This window comes from Pelodiscus sinensis, chromosome 18 (assembly GCF_052426305.1).
Source record: "Pelodiscus sinensis isolate ZL-2025 chromosome 18, ASM5242630v1, whole genome shotgun sequence".
Taxonomy (NCBI): domain Eukaryota; kingdom Metazoa; phylum Chordata; order Testudines; family Trionychidae; genus Pelodiscus; species Pelodiscus sinensis.
In genome coordinates, this window is record NC_143069.1 from 29,764,611 (window position 1) to 29,779,761 (window position 15,151).

Consider the following 15,151-nt stretch of genomic DNA (forward strand, 5'->3'; position numbering starts at 1 on the left):
GAGAAGGTGTGAGCTTCCCACCAGGAGCGGGACTCAGTCGTCCTTCAGGGCAGGCCCCAGAGCCTCTCCACCTGTCGGGAGTGAACCTCTGGTCTCCAGCCCTCTCGCTTCCTGCCATGGGCTCTGTCGAGCATGTCCAAGTGGGACAGAATGAGACACGGACACAACATGAGAAAGGAAGATCCCATAGATCAATAGTCACCCACTAGTAGATTATGTTCATGATAACGGATTAAATAAAGATACTGGATGGCAGGGACATTATCAACCTACCAAACAATGAAGGTGTCAATGATGTTGTCTGTATTAGTATCTACTGTTATTACTCTTCTTCTCTGTTGCCTACTAACGGTTCTTAGCTGCCTCTTTTGACTATCCAGTCGTTAGGTCCTTGTGACGATTGTTTTTCCTGTTACATTCCAGCTCCGCTTTCCCCTTGATATTTGTATACCCATTGCCTCTTCTTGTTTCTCCTCCCCTTCTCCACGCTCCTTTCTCCCCTATTTGTTTACTTCTGGACATCCAACACTCTGGTCATCTGAAGAAGTGGACCGTGCCCACAAAAGCTCATGATACGATCTACACATTTTGTTAGTCTTTAAAGTGCTACCAGACCCTTTGTTGTGTTTTAAGTTTATCCTGTACAGACTAACTCACCCACCCCCTCAAGCTTAGAGATCATTATGTCAGCCCAGACTAGGGACGTTAAATTGCAAGTAATTGACTAATAAAATAGTCGATGTATAAGAACGTAAGAACAAACATACTGGGTCAGACCAATGGTCCATCCAGACAGTGTTCTGTATGCTGACAGTGACCAATACCAGATGCCCCAGAGGGAGGGAACACAAGAAATAATCCTCATGCGATCCCTCCCCTGTCACCCACCTCCAGAGAAACAGGCTAGGCACACCATTACTACCCATGTTGGCTAATAGCCATTGATGGACTTAACCTCCATGAATATATCTAGCTCTTTTTTGAATTCTGTTGAAGTCTTAGCCTTCACCACATCCTCTGGGAAGGAGTTCCACAGGATGACTGTGCACTGAGTGAAGAAAAACTTCCTTCCGTTTGTTTTAAACCTTCTGCCTATTCATTTCATTTGGTGACCCCTAGTTCTTATATTGTGAGAATAGGTAAATAACTTTCCTTATTCACTTTTTCCACACCAGTCATGGTTTTATAGATTTCAATCATATCCCCTTCTAAGCTGAAAAGTCCAAGTCTTTTTCATCTTTCTTCATATGGGACCCATTCTGAACCCATAGAATGTTGCTTTTTTTCTGGACCTTTTCCAATGCCAATATATCTTTTTTGAGATGTGGCAACCACATCTGTATGCAGTATTCAACACATGTGTGTACCATGGTTTTATATAGAGGCAATAAGATATTTTCTGTCTTATTCTCTATCCCTTTTTTAATGATTCCTAAGAATCTATTTGCTTTTCTGACTGCTGCTGCACACTGAGTGGATGTTTTCACTGGGATTTGACTTCCACTTTTAATAAGATGCCATTTTATCTCTCACTGCTTCTTTTATGTGGCTCTTAAGCCACAGTGGCACTTTTTTGGTTCTCTTACTGTGTGTTTTAATTTAGGGTACACATTTAAGTTGGGCCTCTATTATAGTGTCTTTGAAAAGTTTCCATGCAGCTTGCAGAGATTTTACTTTTGTCACTGTACCTTTTAATTTATGTTTAACTGCCTTCCTCTTTTTTGTGTAATTCCCCTTTCAGAAATTAAATGCCACAGTGTTGTGCTGCTAAGGTGTTTTTCCCACCACAGGGATGTTAAATTTTATTACATTATGGTCACTATTTCCAAGCTGCCACTTTAAAAAGCCTCATGCAGCCTGGGGACACCCCAGCTGACCGTGGGCTGCACGTGGCATTTCAAAGCAGCAGCACTTCATGGAGCCCAGATTCTGGCCCCAGGCTCCACGTGGTGCTGCTACTTTGAAGTACCCTCTCCTCCCCCGACCTTTTTCTGATAAAAGCAGCAAGTGGGGAGGAAGTGATTAGTTGACTTGTCCTTCACATCCATAGCCTGGATCCCAGCCAAACCACTGTGAAACTCCCTTTTCAGGTCTTGCCTGAGATCCTCTCCAATAAACATGTCAATCCATGAGTTGTTGGACCTGGAGTCATCTGTCTAGGCCAGGGGTCTCCAAACTACGGCCCGTGGGCCGGATGCGGCCCGCGAGGCCCTCTCATCCGGCCCGTGGAGACCTTTTTGTCTACGGAAAAAAAATTACGGCAATTTACGTGTATCCTGCCAAGATCAGCCGCCGCTTACGTGGACGTTATGTTTTTACCGAATTAAAATAGAGGCACGCAGTAGTGCGTTATGTTTTCCAACCGATCATTACATTGCAAAACCTTATTTGCTGCTTACTTTTTCTACTTCCGTAGACAAGTTCAAAATAGGACTGGTGGGTTTTTACCAGTTTTTGCCCAAGGAAGACTTTCCTAATGTCAAAACTTTTGCATCAAGGTACCTTTCAATCTTTGGAACAACATACCTGTGTGAACAAACATTTTCAAGAATGAAATACGTGAAGAACAATTTGAGAACAAACTTGTCCGATAATAATCTCAGGTCACTGTTGATGTTAGGGACAACAAATCTAAAGCCAGAAATGTCTGCTATTTTGGCATCCAGGAAACAATTTCACCATTCACACTAATACAGGTGTTCATGTGTAGTGTATCAATGTGTTATTAAATAATAACTGAATAAAATAATATTAAATAAATAATTAAAAACAACATCCATGTTTTGATTGTTTTTTATTTGGACCTCAAGTGTGTAGTCGGCCCCCGAACTGCTGTTTGATAGTTAATGCGGCCCTCGGGCTGAAAAGTTTGGAGACCCCTGGTCTAGGCCATTGGTTTTCAACCGTTGCTGATCCCCTTCAATTTTTGAATGGATGTCTACACCCCTTTGAAAATCTTTGGTCTACTCTGCAGACTACCAGGAGTCTGCCAACCACAAGTCTGAAACTACTGAACTAGGTACCGACTTGGTCTGTGTTGGTTTCAATAAGTTCCTTATGGAACATCTACACTGCAGGGAAAGGCCAGGGATCAAAGTCGCATCCTGTGCCTAACCCCCTTCTGTCCACAAACAAATAATTTGCAGTATGACAATCTGCACTGTGATGTTCATCATCTTTTTCTCAAGATTATGACACCTTTTATACAAAGCCTTTGAAAACTCATTATCTGCTGAACATTAGTGTCATGGTAAACTATATATAACAACATTGTACGTAAAGGTAAATGACACTACTATATGACCTTGCTGAGTCATGTTTTGTATTTAGCTAATCTAATTCCAGGTATGTCTAGACTGTGGGGGTTTTCCAGGATACCTCCGGTATCCCAGAAAGAAAAACTCTGCCACATCCAGGGAACACATTTGCTCTTCAGGGTTTTTTTGCGAAAGAGCAAACATGCTCTCTCAGAAGCCCTGTCTTCCTTGTTCTATGAGGAAGAAGGGATGTTCTGAAAGAGGGGGATTTTCTGAAATTTGGCCCAGTGTAGACAGGCCACATTTAGGAAAAGCCTCTTCTGAAAAAAAGTGGGAAAAGGTGTAGTGTAGACCTAGCCACAAAGAGCTTCCTTAGAGACAAAAGGAAACTGATGCCTTGGCCAGGTGTCAGCATAATCAAATAGGCCATCACCTTATGAAGTGGCCATTTTTCAGGATGATATCTATGAGTGAGACAGCTGGAAGTCCTTGTCCCAGAGATTCTGCTTATGATCGGTTGCCAATGATTCTTAAGGAGGAAAAGGAGACAAGTGGGGAACAGGGGCCACAAATTCTCTCTCCCTTCATCTCTGCTCATGGTATCATCTTGGAAGACATTGGATTGGAGAGAGATCCTGGCTAATAGATCCCGCCAGTAAGCCTAGAAAACACCATGAACTGAGAGAGACCCTTTTGCTTCAATCTTCTGTCATTTGTTAAGTTAACGATCGGTTTGTGTTTTGTACTTTTTATTTTTTTGTAACCAACTCTGACATTTATGTCTCCTTACTTGTAATCTCCTGAAAAATCTATCAGCCGGGAGTTGATAAACTGCGTTTGTCTTAACTAGACCGGCGAGTGTCTGGATGGATGGAAGGGTTTGGGATACTCCTTGTGCTGCTTGTCTTCTCTTAATGGCATGATGGGCTTTTGGTGAGCCAGTGTGGGCCGGGAGTGCGCTCTAATATAAAAGACACAGTGCTGGTGTAATGGACATTTCCCAGTGTCATTCCTCTGGAGTGTCATTCCTGGGTGGCTGGAGTACTGTAGCGGAGGGAGGGGGGAAGGATTTACACACTTGTGGCTGCATGTGAGCAGACCAGGCACCGTGGCTGGCACAGCAGAGCGGTGTGAAAGGCACCATCAGCAGGACAGCTGAGGGGACACCGCTGTCTATGAACCCACTGTCACTGGCCCCATGGGTGCAGTGAGTCAAGTCAGGAGCCAGGACTCCAACCCCATTGCTTGGCCATGTAGACATGGCCCCACTGGGGAGTCCATCAAAAGCATCCCAAGACCTCGAATCCCTTTGTCCCGGGGCCCATGGAGTCTGGAAGAGGGTCCGTTCTGGGAGGGGGATGGAAACCTGCATTATTGATAGTTGGATGCGGGTGGGTGTAATGCAGCATCGATGCTGGCGCTGCCGATTGGGATCTGGTGTCCCACAATTCCTGGGCTTACCAATGAGTACAGACAATCTAGCCCTGGAGTAACAAATCCAGCATCTGCTCACTCCACTTCTATTAACCCTGCCATGTAGACAGACCTTGTCATGGCTCGTTCCACCCTCCACAGCCTGGAAACACGAGTGCACCCTGCTGGCTCACTGCCTGTCCCAAGAGCAAACTCAGTCCTGCCTCACACACACACTGGGTAGCACAAGAGAAAAGGGGGAAACTGAGGCATATGTGGGCGCTGCACAAAACCCATTATGAAAGTCCCCACTTGGTCACACACTCACAGGTCCTCACAGGAACAGCCTGTCAGATGCTGTGCAATGAGTTTGTCAGGTCTGTGAGGAACGGGCCCATCTTTGAGGTCAGCTTGACTTCTTCCAAGGACTTTTGGCCAAGGCATGTTGGCCTAGGAGAGCAGGGGGAAGCTAAAGCACTGGGCATAGGTCTGGTGGGAGCAGACAGAGGCGGGAAGGCAGCATGGCCCTCCTCTGGATACACCCCTGCTCCCCTCTTTGATCCATCCACAGTGTATTAATTACTTGCAATGGTTCCATGCCCCTCTGGGTAGTGTTAGCAACCAGGGCTCTTGGGGAGAGGAGCTGGGGGTGGAGGAGGAGCAGCTGGAGGGTTACAGTAGGAGTTTGGGGTAATTAACAGGATGTTTGTCCCATGCTAGGGAATCCATTCCTAGATTCACCTCCCCAACCCAGTGTGAACACTGAGCTCAGTGAAAAAAAATCCAGCTTGGAGCCTGGCATCGTTAAGACCCTCCAAACTCCCGTGCACAGAGATTGAATGTGGGGGAGTCATTGACCCGGACTGTGAGACCAGGGCCCTTCCTACCTCCATCTCTGGATTTCTGATTCTACCGTCCTTTCTTCTGCCCCCCAGTGACAGTGCAGCCCATGTGGGAAATTGAAGGATGCAAAACCTTCTTACAAAATATTACAACCGATTCCAACTCTGGCCTAGCATTGTCCCTCATATGGCGGAGCAGGGACACTTACCATACCTCCTTGGACAGACGGGGAAGAGGTGTTAAAGTGGGACAAACATTCGGGCTGGGACTCACGGTGGAAACTTTTAATTATCCTCTCCCCACCCCCATGGCAAATTAACTACCAAACAGTCACCCAAATGGGCAGGGAAGCTTCATCCTGGGCCTTTTTAAAGACACACTGAGAGGTTTTCCTATAAAATCTGCTCTGTCAATTATTTGGGGGCAAGGCCCTGGAAGTCAGACATTGTGAATATGGTGTGCAGGTGTGGTCACCCCATCCCAAGGATGAAATACTGAAATTGTTAAAGGTAAAGAAAATGGCAACAAAAATGACTAGAGCTATGGAACAGCTTCCATATGATGTGAAGACTAGGACTTTTCTGCTTGGAAAAGGGGAGATAAGAGAGAAGCTGATCAAAACATGGCTAGTGTGGAGGAAGTCAATAAGGAAGGTTTCTTTATTTCTCACAACATGAACTGGAGTCACAAAATGAAGTTAACAGGTAGTAGGTTTAAAATGAAGTATTTTTTTCCAGACAGCTCACAGCCAACCTCTGGAACTCCTTGCTGGAGCATGTTGTGAAGGCCAAGATTATAAAAGGATACAAACAGGAACTAGATAAGTTCCTGAAGGACAGGTCTCTCAATGACCATTAGCTAGGATGGACAAGAAGCTGGGAATGGATAGCAGGGGATGCATCCCTGTTCTGTTCATTCCCTCTGAAGCACTTGGTACTATCCACTCTTGGCGGACAGGATGCTGAGCTAGGTGAACCTTAGGTCTGACCCAGTCTGACTGTTCTTTTATCAACACCGTTAACTCTTTACACCCAGAGAGTCTATATAAATTATTGCAATAGGCCTTGGGGCTGATCAGGCATGGCCATGCCCTTGAAAACATGGTTTCATTGACCCCCTTTCATAAGAAAAGTCTCAGGTGTGTGTAGTTGTGGGTATTCATGCTGCTCTGCACATGTGTTAGTTCCACCAGACACATCTCTGAGGAGAAAAGAACCCAGGTGTCCTGGAAGAGCTAAGTGGGAAGGCTCCCCAGGCACCTCTTGGGTGGAAAGTCCATGCCCAAAGGAGCAATGCGTGGAATGTTGTCTGTGCAGCTGTGGAGCCACAGGCTAGTCTCATTGACCCCAAGCCAGGATCTTCCTCCCTGTTCTCCTCAGGGCCGCAGCAACATCCTTGTTCCTCAGGCTGTAGATGAGGGGATTCAGGGCAGGCGCCACAGCGGTGTAGAAGACGGCGGCCACCCGGTCCTTCTCCTTGGTGTCACTGGAGTCTGGGTAGATGTAAGGGGAAGTCGCAGTGGAATAGAAAAGTATCAGCACAGTCAGGTGGGAGCCGCAGGTAACAAGGGCCTTGCGCAGGCCTTGGGCAGAGCGCAGGCGGGCCACAGCGACCCCGATGCGGACGTAGGAGGCCACGATGAAGGCAATAGGGGTCAGCATCACCAGGACGCCTTCGGTGAAGATCACCATCTCGATAGTGATGGGCCGGGCGCAGGAGAGGAGCAGGAGGGGCGGCAGGTCACAGAAGAAAAGCTGCAGGCGGTTGCCACAGTAGCGCAGCCGGGCAGCCATGACGGTGTCCAGCAGAGCATGAAGAAGCACCACGACCCAGGAGCCAGCCACCATCTTGAGGCACAGGGACCAAGTCACCACAGTGGCATAGCGCAGCGGGTTGCATACAGCCACATAGCGGTCATAGGCCATGGCAGCCAGCAGGTAGCTCCCCATGTTTCCCATAGACAGCCAGATGAAGAGCTGGACCATGCAGCTGGTGAAAGAGATGGCCCGGTGCTGAGTCAGCATGTGCACCAGGGCCTGGGGCAGGATGGCAGAGACCGTGCCCATGTCCACCAAGGCCAGCTGGCTGAGGAGAAAATACATGGGGGTGCGGAGCTGGGGGTTGGCCCACATCAGCACAAACAGCATGGAGTTCCCAACAATATTCACCAGATACGTGGCCAACAACCCTGCAAAGATCAGCAGCTGCAAGTCCTGCTGGTCGGACACATCCGAGAACACGAACTCAGAGATGGACGTCCAGTTGACCTCATCCATGGTGAGGGGCTGCAACAGCACCTAAGTGGGGAGGAGAAAAATGTCGGCAGTGACGTAACATACTAATGGATTATGCCAGCGTTCTGTGGATTTTGATTTAAATCTGTCCCACGTTAGAGACTCTTTCCAAACCTCACTCATTTCTGGTAGTGTTTATTGGCCTTCTGTCTCCTCTGTATTTGTCTAGCTTCTGCCCAAACCTACCCTGAGTAATCCTTAATCTACCTTATTAACACTCTACACGTAAACCAAGCATCCATTATTGTCAGGACTGCAGGCAAAATGAAGAACTAGCAAACTCATAGGCCAGAGCAGCTCACCTGTAAGGCAGTTTTCTTCGAAACAGGGATAAATCTTGGAGGAATGCACTTAGCCTGCATTACTGTCTCTTACAATGTTGGCATTCCAGGCTATAAGACAATATATTAGTTCTGCTTTATACCTTAGAAAATGTTCGCCCTGAACTTAGGAACCCTCCACGCCACTCATTCAGAAGGAGTTTCCAAATCGTATGAGACAGGAAGCAACCTGAATGGGGCAGGTCTGTGATGGAACTCACTATAGTCCTTGAGACATTATCCACTCCCACTGATGGCACGGTGGCAGGACCATCCTCAACAGCTGTTTGTCCAGCTTCTCCTTAGAAACCTCCACTCACTAGACATCCCACAACCTCCATTGGAACCTGGCTTTGAAGTTCAACTAGCATCAGAATTAGAAAGCTTTTCCTAACCTCTGACCTAATCTTCCCTTGCTGCAGATGGACCCGGAGAACAATCGAGTCCCGTCCTTGTTATAGCAGCTCGAAACAAATGTGCAGATTGTTCTTTTCTCAGAGTAAAGATCCTGAGAGTCACAGTGTGGCAAGCGCTGCATATCTCATGGCAGGCACCGCGGCTACACAGTGTATCTGGAAAACCTACCTCAGAGGGCCTCAGTGTGCTTAGTTCATTGTCGAGCTGGTGAAGAGGGGACTCAGTACCAGTTTGAAAACACATTCAACTCTCCTGTAAAGAAAGGAAAGATTAGGGTTGGTTAAAGAAGGGGGTTCTGTCCTCTCTGTCACATGGCACAGCAACAGGGAGGCAGCCCATGAAACAACAGTGGGATATTCAAATAGAGACTCACACACTCAGGTACTGTGGAACTCATTGCCACAGGATGGCTATGAGGCTAAAACCTAGTAAGGTCCAAAGAGAGACTGGACATTTCCATGGGTAAAAGGAAGATTCAGAGTTAGACCCACTCAGATTTACTAAACACTGAAGAAGGGATATTCAGCTTCAGGGTTGTATGAAATCTCTTGCTCTGAGAGTCAGGAAGGAATATTGCTAGGGGCAGATGCCCCTGTGCCATCAGGTTCTTATACCTGCCTCCCCAGCATGTGGTACTGACCTGGGTTGGGGATGGATTCTCAATGGGTTGTTCTTACCCCTTCTGGTCCACCACCAGACATCTCACTCCACCAGACCCTCCCTTTCAATTCACACACAAGCATCATCATTCATGAGAAACCGCCAATGTCCAGCTAAGGGCTCTGAGTTTGACTTCTCATACCCAATCCTTCCTTTGGAAAATTCCCACCTGGAAAAGTCAAAAATTTCCCATCAGATGGATTCCTCCATCCCTGTCTCCAGGTAGAAAAGTGTTTATTTTTTCAACAACATGGGAAATATCCCCAGTTTTGCCTTTAAACCTACTAATGTTTTTCTCAGTTTGAGAGATGTTTTAAGGCAAAACCAGAGGAAAAGCATCGTTGGGTTCTCAGGGAGGTTGTGTTTTCTTTCCAAGAGCTGCTAACAGCAGAGTTGCTCACATGTAAAAATAAGCACACCGCTCGAAGGCAGCCAACACCTTTATCACATTGCTGTGAAAAAGGTTTAGCTTAGACATTACAAGACACTCTCTGACTGTCAGGATAACAAAGTGCTGGGGCAAAAGACCAAGGGAGGTTGTGGAATCTTTGTCATCAGAGGATTTTAAGAACAGCTTAGAAAAATCTTCTTGGGGGATCTAGATAATATTTAGCTCTGCCTCAGCACACTGGATAGATTGAGTGCCCTTCCAGCCCTATATTTCTGTGATTCTCATTGTAAGATGAAATCAGGAAAAATATCTTAAAGCAAAGAACGCACACTACGAAGCTTCCCAGAGATCACCCTAGGGCTTTGCTCAGAGTCTGTCCTTCAGATTTATGAAGTTCATTACAGACGACAACGACAGATCTATAAGCAGGGCACACTTCAGAAGGCTGGGGACTTTCTTTGCTTTGCATAACCAGAATTTGCCTTCATTCCCATAGAGATACCCCATGACACTGCTGGGTTGTGAGTCTGTTCTTGTCTGGTTAATTTTACCATTTGGTCTTTTGAAATCTTCTCTCATAGATTCATAGACTCTAGCCCTTAGACCAGGAGGCTGTGCCTCTCTGGGGGTACATCAACCCATCTAGATACCGACCTGGTTTTACAACAGGCTCCATGAAAAGCCCTAGAGAAATCAGTGAAAACTAACATTTCTTAAAGCATCTGTTTATGCTGCTCTACACACGAGGCTCTCAAAGGCAAGCGTGATGCTTATATTCCACCTGATTGATTTTATAATTGTCTGATAAAAATGAGAACTTCCGCAATTTTTCAGTACAGATACATGTGGCACGTTTGTAATTTGTACATCTAGTTTCATATGCAAAAAGTATTTAAATGAGGTGAAACTTCAGGCAGAGGCAATACAAATGGCCCTCCTGAAAGAGGTACGCTCACCTGGAAAGGCTGAGAGCCAAGTCTAGAGCTTGTCCCTCCTTTCCTTTCTAGCACAGCTCTTTTAGACATGCCTCCTCACTCGTCTGAAAAATCATTAGGTGTGATCTACCGCACCCATTGGTTGATTGTGCCTGTTTGTTAATTACATTCAGGGTTATAAATGTATGTCTTTATCCCCAGGCTGATTGTCTGGCTTCTGCTTACAGCTGGAGGGTGTCTCCTCTACCTACCCCTTTAGAAAACTTCCTTGTCATCCACACAGAAGTACTGTACCATCACTCATGAGAAATCGCCAATGGCCAGCTAAGGGCTCTGAGTTTCCTTTCTCGAACCCAACCTTTCCCTTGGAAAATCCCCGTCTGGAAAAGTCAGAAATTGCCCACCAGATGGGTCCCTCAATAAGGCCACGACCATGCAGAATTTTGCAATGAATCCAAAGGCTCCAAAGAGTATTCAATGCATCAAATACGGTTGCCGAAGGGTATTGAGGGAAATAAGCCCATCTGACCACGAAAAGCCTGCAAAACATTTGAGGAAAAGGCTCTGTTTTTCACTGACCTTTTCAGTGGGTTGGGCATAAAACATGTCCCCACTCTGAGCTCTCATTTTGATCCCATAGCTTCACATGAGGTCTCTCCTGGGAACTGAAGATGTGGTCTCTCCCAGCCATTGATGCTCTTGCAGAAAATGATGAGATGGACAAAGCCCCAAATGTCCGAAGAGCCCTGATCCTGTGCACCTAGGAATGAAAGAGCATGGAGACAGCGCTCTGTTCACCATGCTGAGCGGGGACCCCGGCACCATCAAAGCACCTGGCTAGATAGGACAACACATGATGCTGGAGATGGGGTGGGCGGATGTGAGTCAGGGACTGTCAGATGTGATTGTAAGTGGGGAACATCTTTCTCATCAGAGCCAGACCCTGGGAGGTAGAGGAACAGTCGGCTGCAGAGGATGTCGGGTTTTCTCCATACTATCCTGTTCCCCCATTTTCCCAGGCCTTTTCTACCAGCTTCCCCACTCATCCTCCCATCCAGTTGGCATTGCTCTACCAACTGCTCCTCTGCTGTTTACTCAATACCCACCCTGATACCCAGCCTCAGTTTGGAGATGGACACAAGATGTTCACCTTCCCCCAGCATCTGAGGAGGAATGGCCGCTTCTGTGCAAAGATGAACCCCAGAAAGCAGCCCTCAGGGGCAGCAGAGCCGGCCTTAATTAGAACCCAGGAGACTGTGAGAAAACATTCATTATCACTCAGCTGAGCAGCCTCAAAGCTAGGAGTTCTCCCACAGACCATCGTCCGGTGGCCAGTCACTGACTCCAATCTCAGAGGGGTAACAATGTTAACCTGTGTCTGCAGAAACAATGAGGAATCCATCTAGTCTGCACATGCTGATAAAACTCAGAAATTCCAGGTCTCCTCCTTCTCAAAGGTCTAGTGTGCCTCAATTTACCAGTTTGCTCTTAAAATTTCCATGTCCTGCACAACACCCAGAAGCCCTTCTTACAAGACCAAAGCACAAGGATTTCCATAAGCAGCAAAAGTGAGAAGTTACAAGCGAAAAAGAGAACCCCAGATCACAAACCTCGCCTTCTCAGTAGTTTCTACCCTGGCTAATAAAGACGGTTTCCCTCTTCTCCCAAAGATCAAATCATTGGAAACTGGTTTTTGTGGAGCCTACTGGGTCCTCAAGAACCAGGATCCAAATGTGCATGAAAGCCCACTCACCAACGACTTTTCCTCAGGGAACGGAGCCTTTCCCGACACTCTGCCTTGCTAATCATATACCCTTGTCATCATTGGTAGTCAGGAATAGCATCTGCCTGCTGTGATGTGCCTTGTCCCAGCACTTTTGGACATGAAGTTAACCTGTGGAACTCACTTCCAGGGTATGTTGTGGAACTCAGGACTAGAACCCAGCTCAAAACAGAAAAGAGATATTCCTGGGGGATAAGTCCAGTAATTTGTATTAACCAGGATGGGACTGTCAAAATTAATCCTCTAGAAGACTTACCAACTGTTGCTCAGATTCTCCAGGACAGGGAGATGGGGCTGTGGAAGGTCAGGGAAGGAGACTGGGAGCGTGGGGGTGCAGGAATCAGGGTTAGGGGTTGAGGAGGGTCTAAGTGAAGGAGGCTGGGGGGGTACAGGAAGGTTGCAGGACTCAGGGTTGGGGGTGAGGAGGGACTCAGGACAGGGGATGAGAGTGCAGGAGTCAGAGCATGGGTAGGGTGCTCAGAGCAGGGAATGGGGGTGGCTGGCATCTTCTTCCTGGGGCCAGCCCAGCATGGTGGTGGCCATGAAGCCTGCCCGCCAGCTTCTCCCAAGAACTGGTGGGGGAGCGAGGTATGCCCACCTGCTGGCCTGTCCCTGGTATTGGCCTGGGGCAGCAGGATCAGTCGTGGTGGGAGCTGGGCACTGTGTGGCCTGGTTGGTGGCTGATCTATGCATCACTGGAGATGACATTGTCTGTCTAGCCCAGTGGTTCTTCAACCTTTTTTCATCTGTGGACACCTACAAAATTTCAAATGGAGGTGCAGCCCCCTTTGGAAATCCTGGACATAAGCTGTGATACAGTAGGGGTCCATCAACCACAAGCTGAACATCACAGGTCTACTTGCCTTGTTGGACCAGATTGGATTCTCTCCATTTATTAGGGAATGTCTAATTAGGGACAACCTAGCCGCTTTTTGTCTACAAGTTGCATTCAGTGTGACAGTGTGGACCGTTCTGTTCATCCCTTTTTCGAGATTATGACAATAGTTGTACCAAGTTTGCCCAGTGCAATATCATTCAAAAACTCATAATTTGCTGAACATTAAAGTCCTCTTAAAAATGTGTAAACATCATATTTAAAGTTATAGGATTCTACTTTAAGTCATTGCTGAGTCATGTTCTATATTTAGAAAGAACAACTCAAACTGTTTCCTGAGAGACAAAAGACAAACGGATGCTTCAGCTAGGTGTCAATGTAATCACCTGGTAAGTGACCGTTGGTTGGCAGGAAGAAATGTATGAGTGAGAGACATTTACATCCGTCAGTTTGTGTTTTGTACCTTTTATTTCTTCGTATCCAACTCTGACTGGATTAAGACTGTTTGGATGCTTGAGGGTATAATACAGCGTGGATGCCGGCAGCACTTATTGGGATTCGGCATCCCACAATTCCTGGGATGACCAATGAGTGTAGACTCTCAAGCTCTGAAATAATAAACCCAGCGTCTCCTCAAACCCTTTCTACTAACCCTGCACTATCCTGCCATGTAGACAGACACTGTCATGGGTCTCCTCTTCTCTCTGACATGAGTGCACCCTGCCGGCCTGCCACCTGTCCAAAAAGCAAACTCAGTCCTGTCTCCCACACACACACACGCTGGATAGAAAAGGGGAAACAAAGGCAAACTTGGGCGTCCTATGAAACCCATTATGAAAGCCTCCATTTGTTCACAGTTTCACATGTCCTTATAGGAACATCCTACCAGACGTGGTGCAGTGAGTTTGTTAGGTCTGAGGGTCGGGTTGGCTTGTTCTAAGGACTTTTGGCCAAAGCATGTTGGCCTAAGGGAACAGGGGAAAGTTAAAGTGCCAGGCATGGGTCTGGTGGGAGCAGACAGAGACAGGAAGGCAGCATGACCCTCCCCTGGGCTACACCTCTGCTCCCCTCTTTGATCCATCCCCAACGTATTAATTACCAGCAAAGGTTCCATGCCCCTCTGGGCCTCGTTAGCAGCCGGGGCCATTGGGGAGAGGAGCCGAGGGGGGAGGAGGAGGGACTGGGGGGTTGCATGGGGAGTTTGGGGTAATTAACAGGATGTTTGTCCCACACGAGGGAATCCGTTCATAGATTCACCTCCGCAATCCAGTGTGATCGCTGAGCTTGGTGAAATGCCTGGCATTGTTAAGACCCTCCAAACTCACATACACAGAGATTGGGCATGAGGGAGTCATTGACCCAGACTGCGAGACTGGTGCCCATCACACAGTGCAACCCATTGGGAAAACTGAGGCAAACAGAGGTATCTTTCAAAATATTACAGAGCATATCAGTTGAGGGAATGGAAGTACCAGGCACACGAGAAGCCACCGAAGATGAACGCATTGCATTCGAGAAGTTCATTAACAGAGTTGTGCAAAATTATAACAAGAAACCAAGAAGGATGTAGACGTAGTACTTCATAGAAGGCTTGAGTAGCCAACTTTAATTTGTGTGCTTTTAAAACATCTAAGAAAAAGGTCATGAAAAATGTTTCAGTTTTTACTGTGATGCCATACAGCCCACCTTCACCCTCACGGTCTCACCCCTCATCGGCCCTGACCCCCCTCCCGCCCCCGTATATTCGAACACCCTCCCCCAATTTCAATTCCTGGGGAAAACACTGATGACCATCATAGCATCTACTCTCACCGTCCTCTTCCTCAGTGTGTATCAGAGACAGCAAGAGTGTGGGCCCATGTGCTGGGGGGTGGATCTGGGACCAGGGCATGTGCCCATGGGCCAGGATGGGGGAGCACTGCAGGGTGCTGGGTGCCCTGACTCTGCAGAGGTTTGGGTGCAGATGAATTCACCCATTGTGGTGCCCACCCCTGTAATGAGAG

The 15,151-nt window shown here is 47.3% G+C and overlaps 1 protein-coding gene across 1 annotated transcript; it reads right to left on the reverse strand.

The window, feature by feature from the left end:
- Nucleotides 1-6,850: 6,850 nt before the first annotated feature.
- LOC142823761 (olfactory receptor 2D2-like) lies at nt 6,851-7,789 on the reverse strand. The gene has a single exon (XM_075915083.2). The coding sequence runs from the start codon at nt 7,787-7,789 to the stop codon at nt 6,851-6,853; it is 939 nt and encodes a 312-aa protein (XP_075771198.1).
- Nucleotides 7,790-15,151: the final 7,362 nt, after the last annotated feature.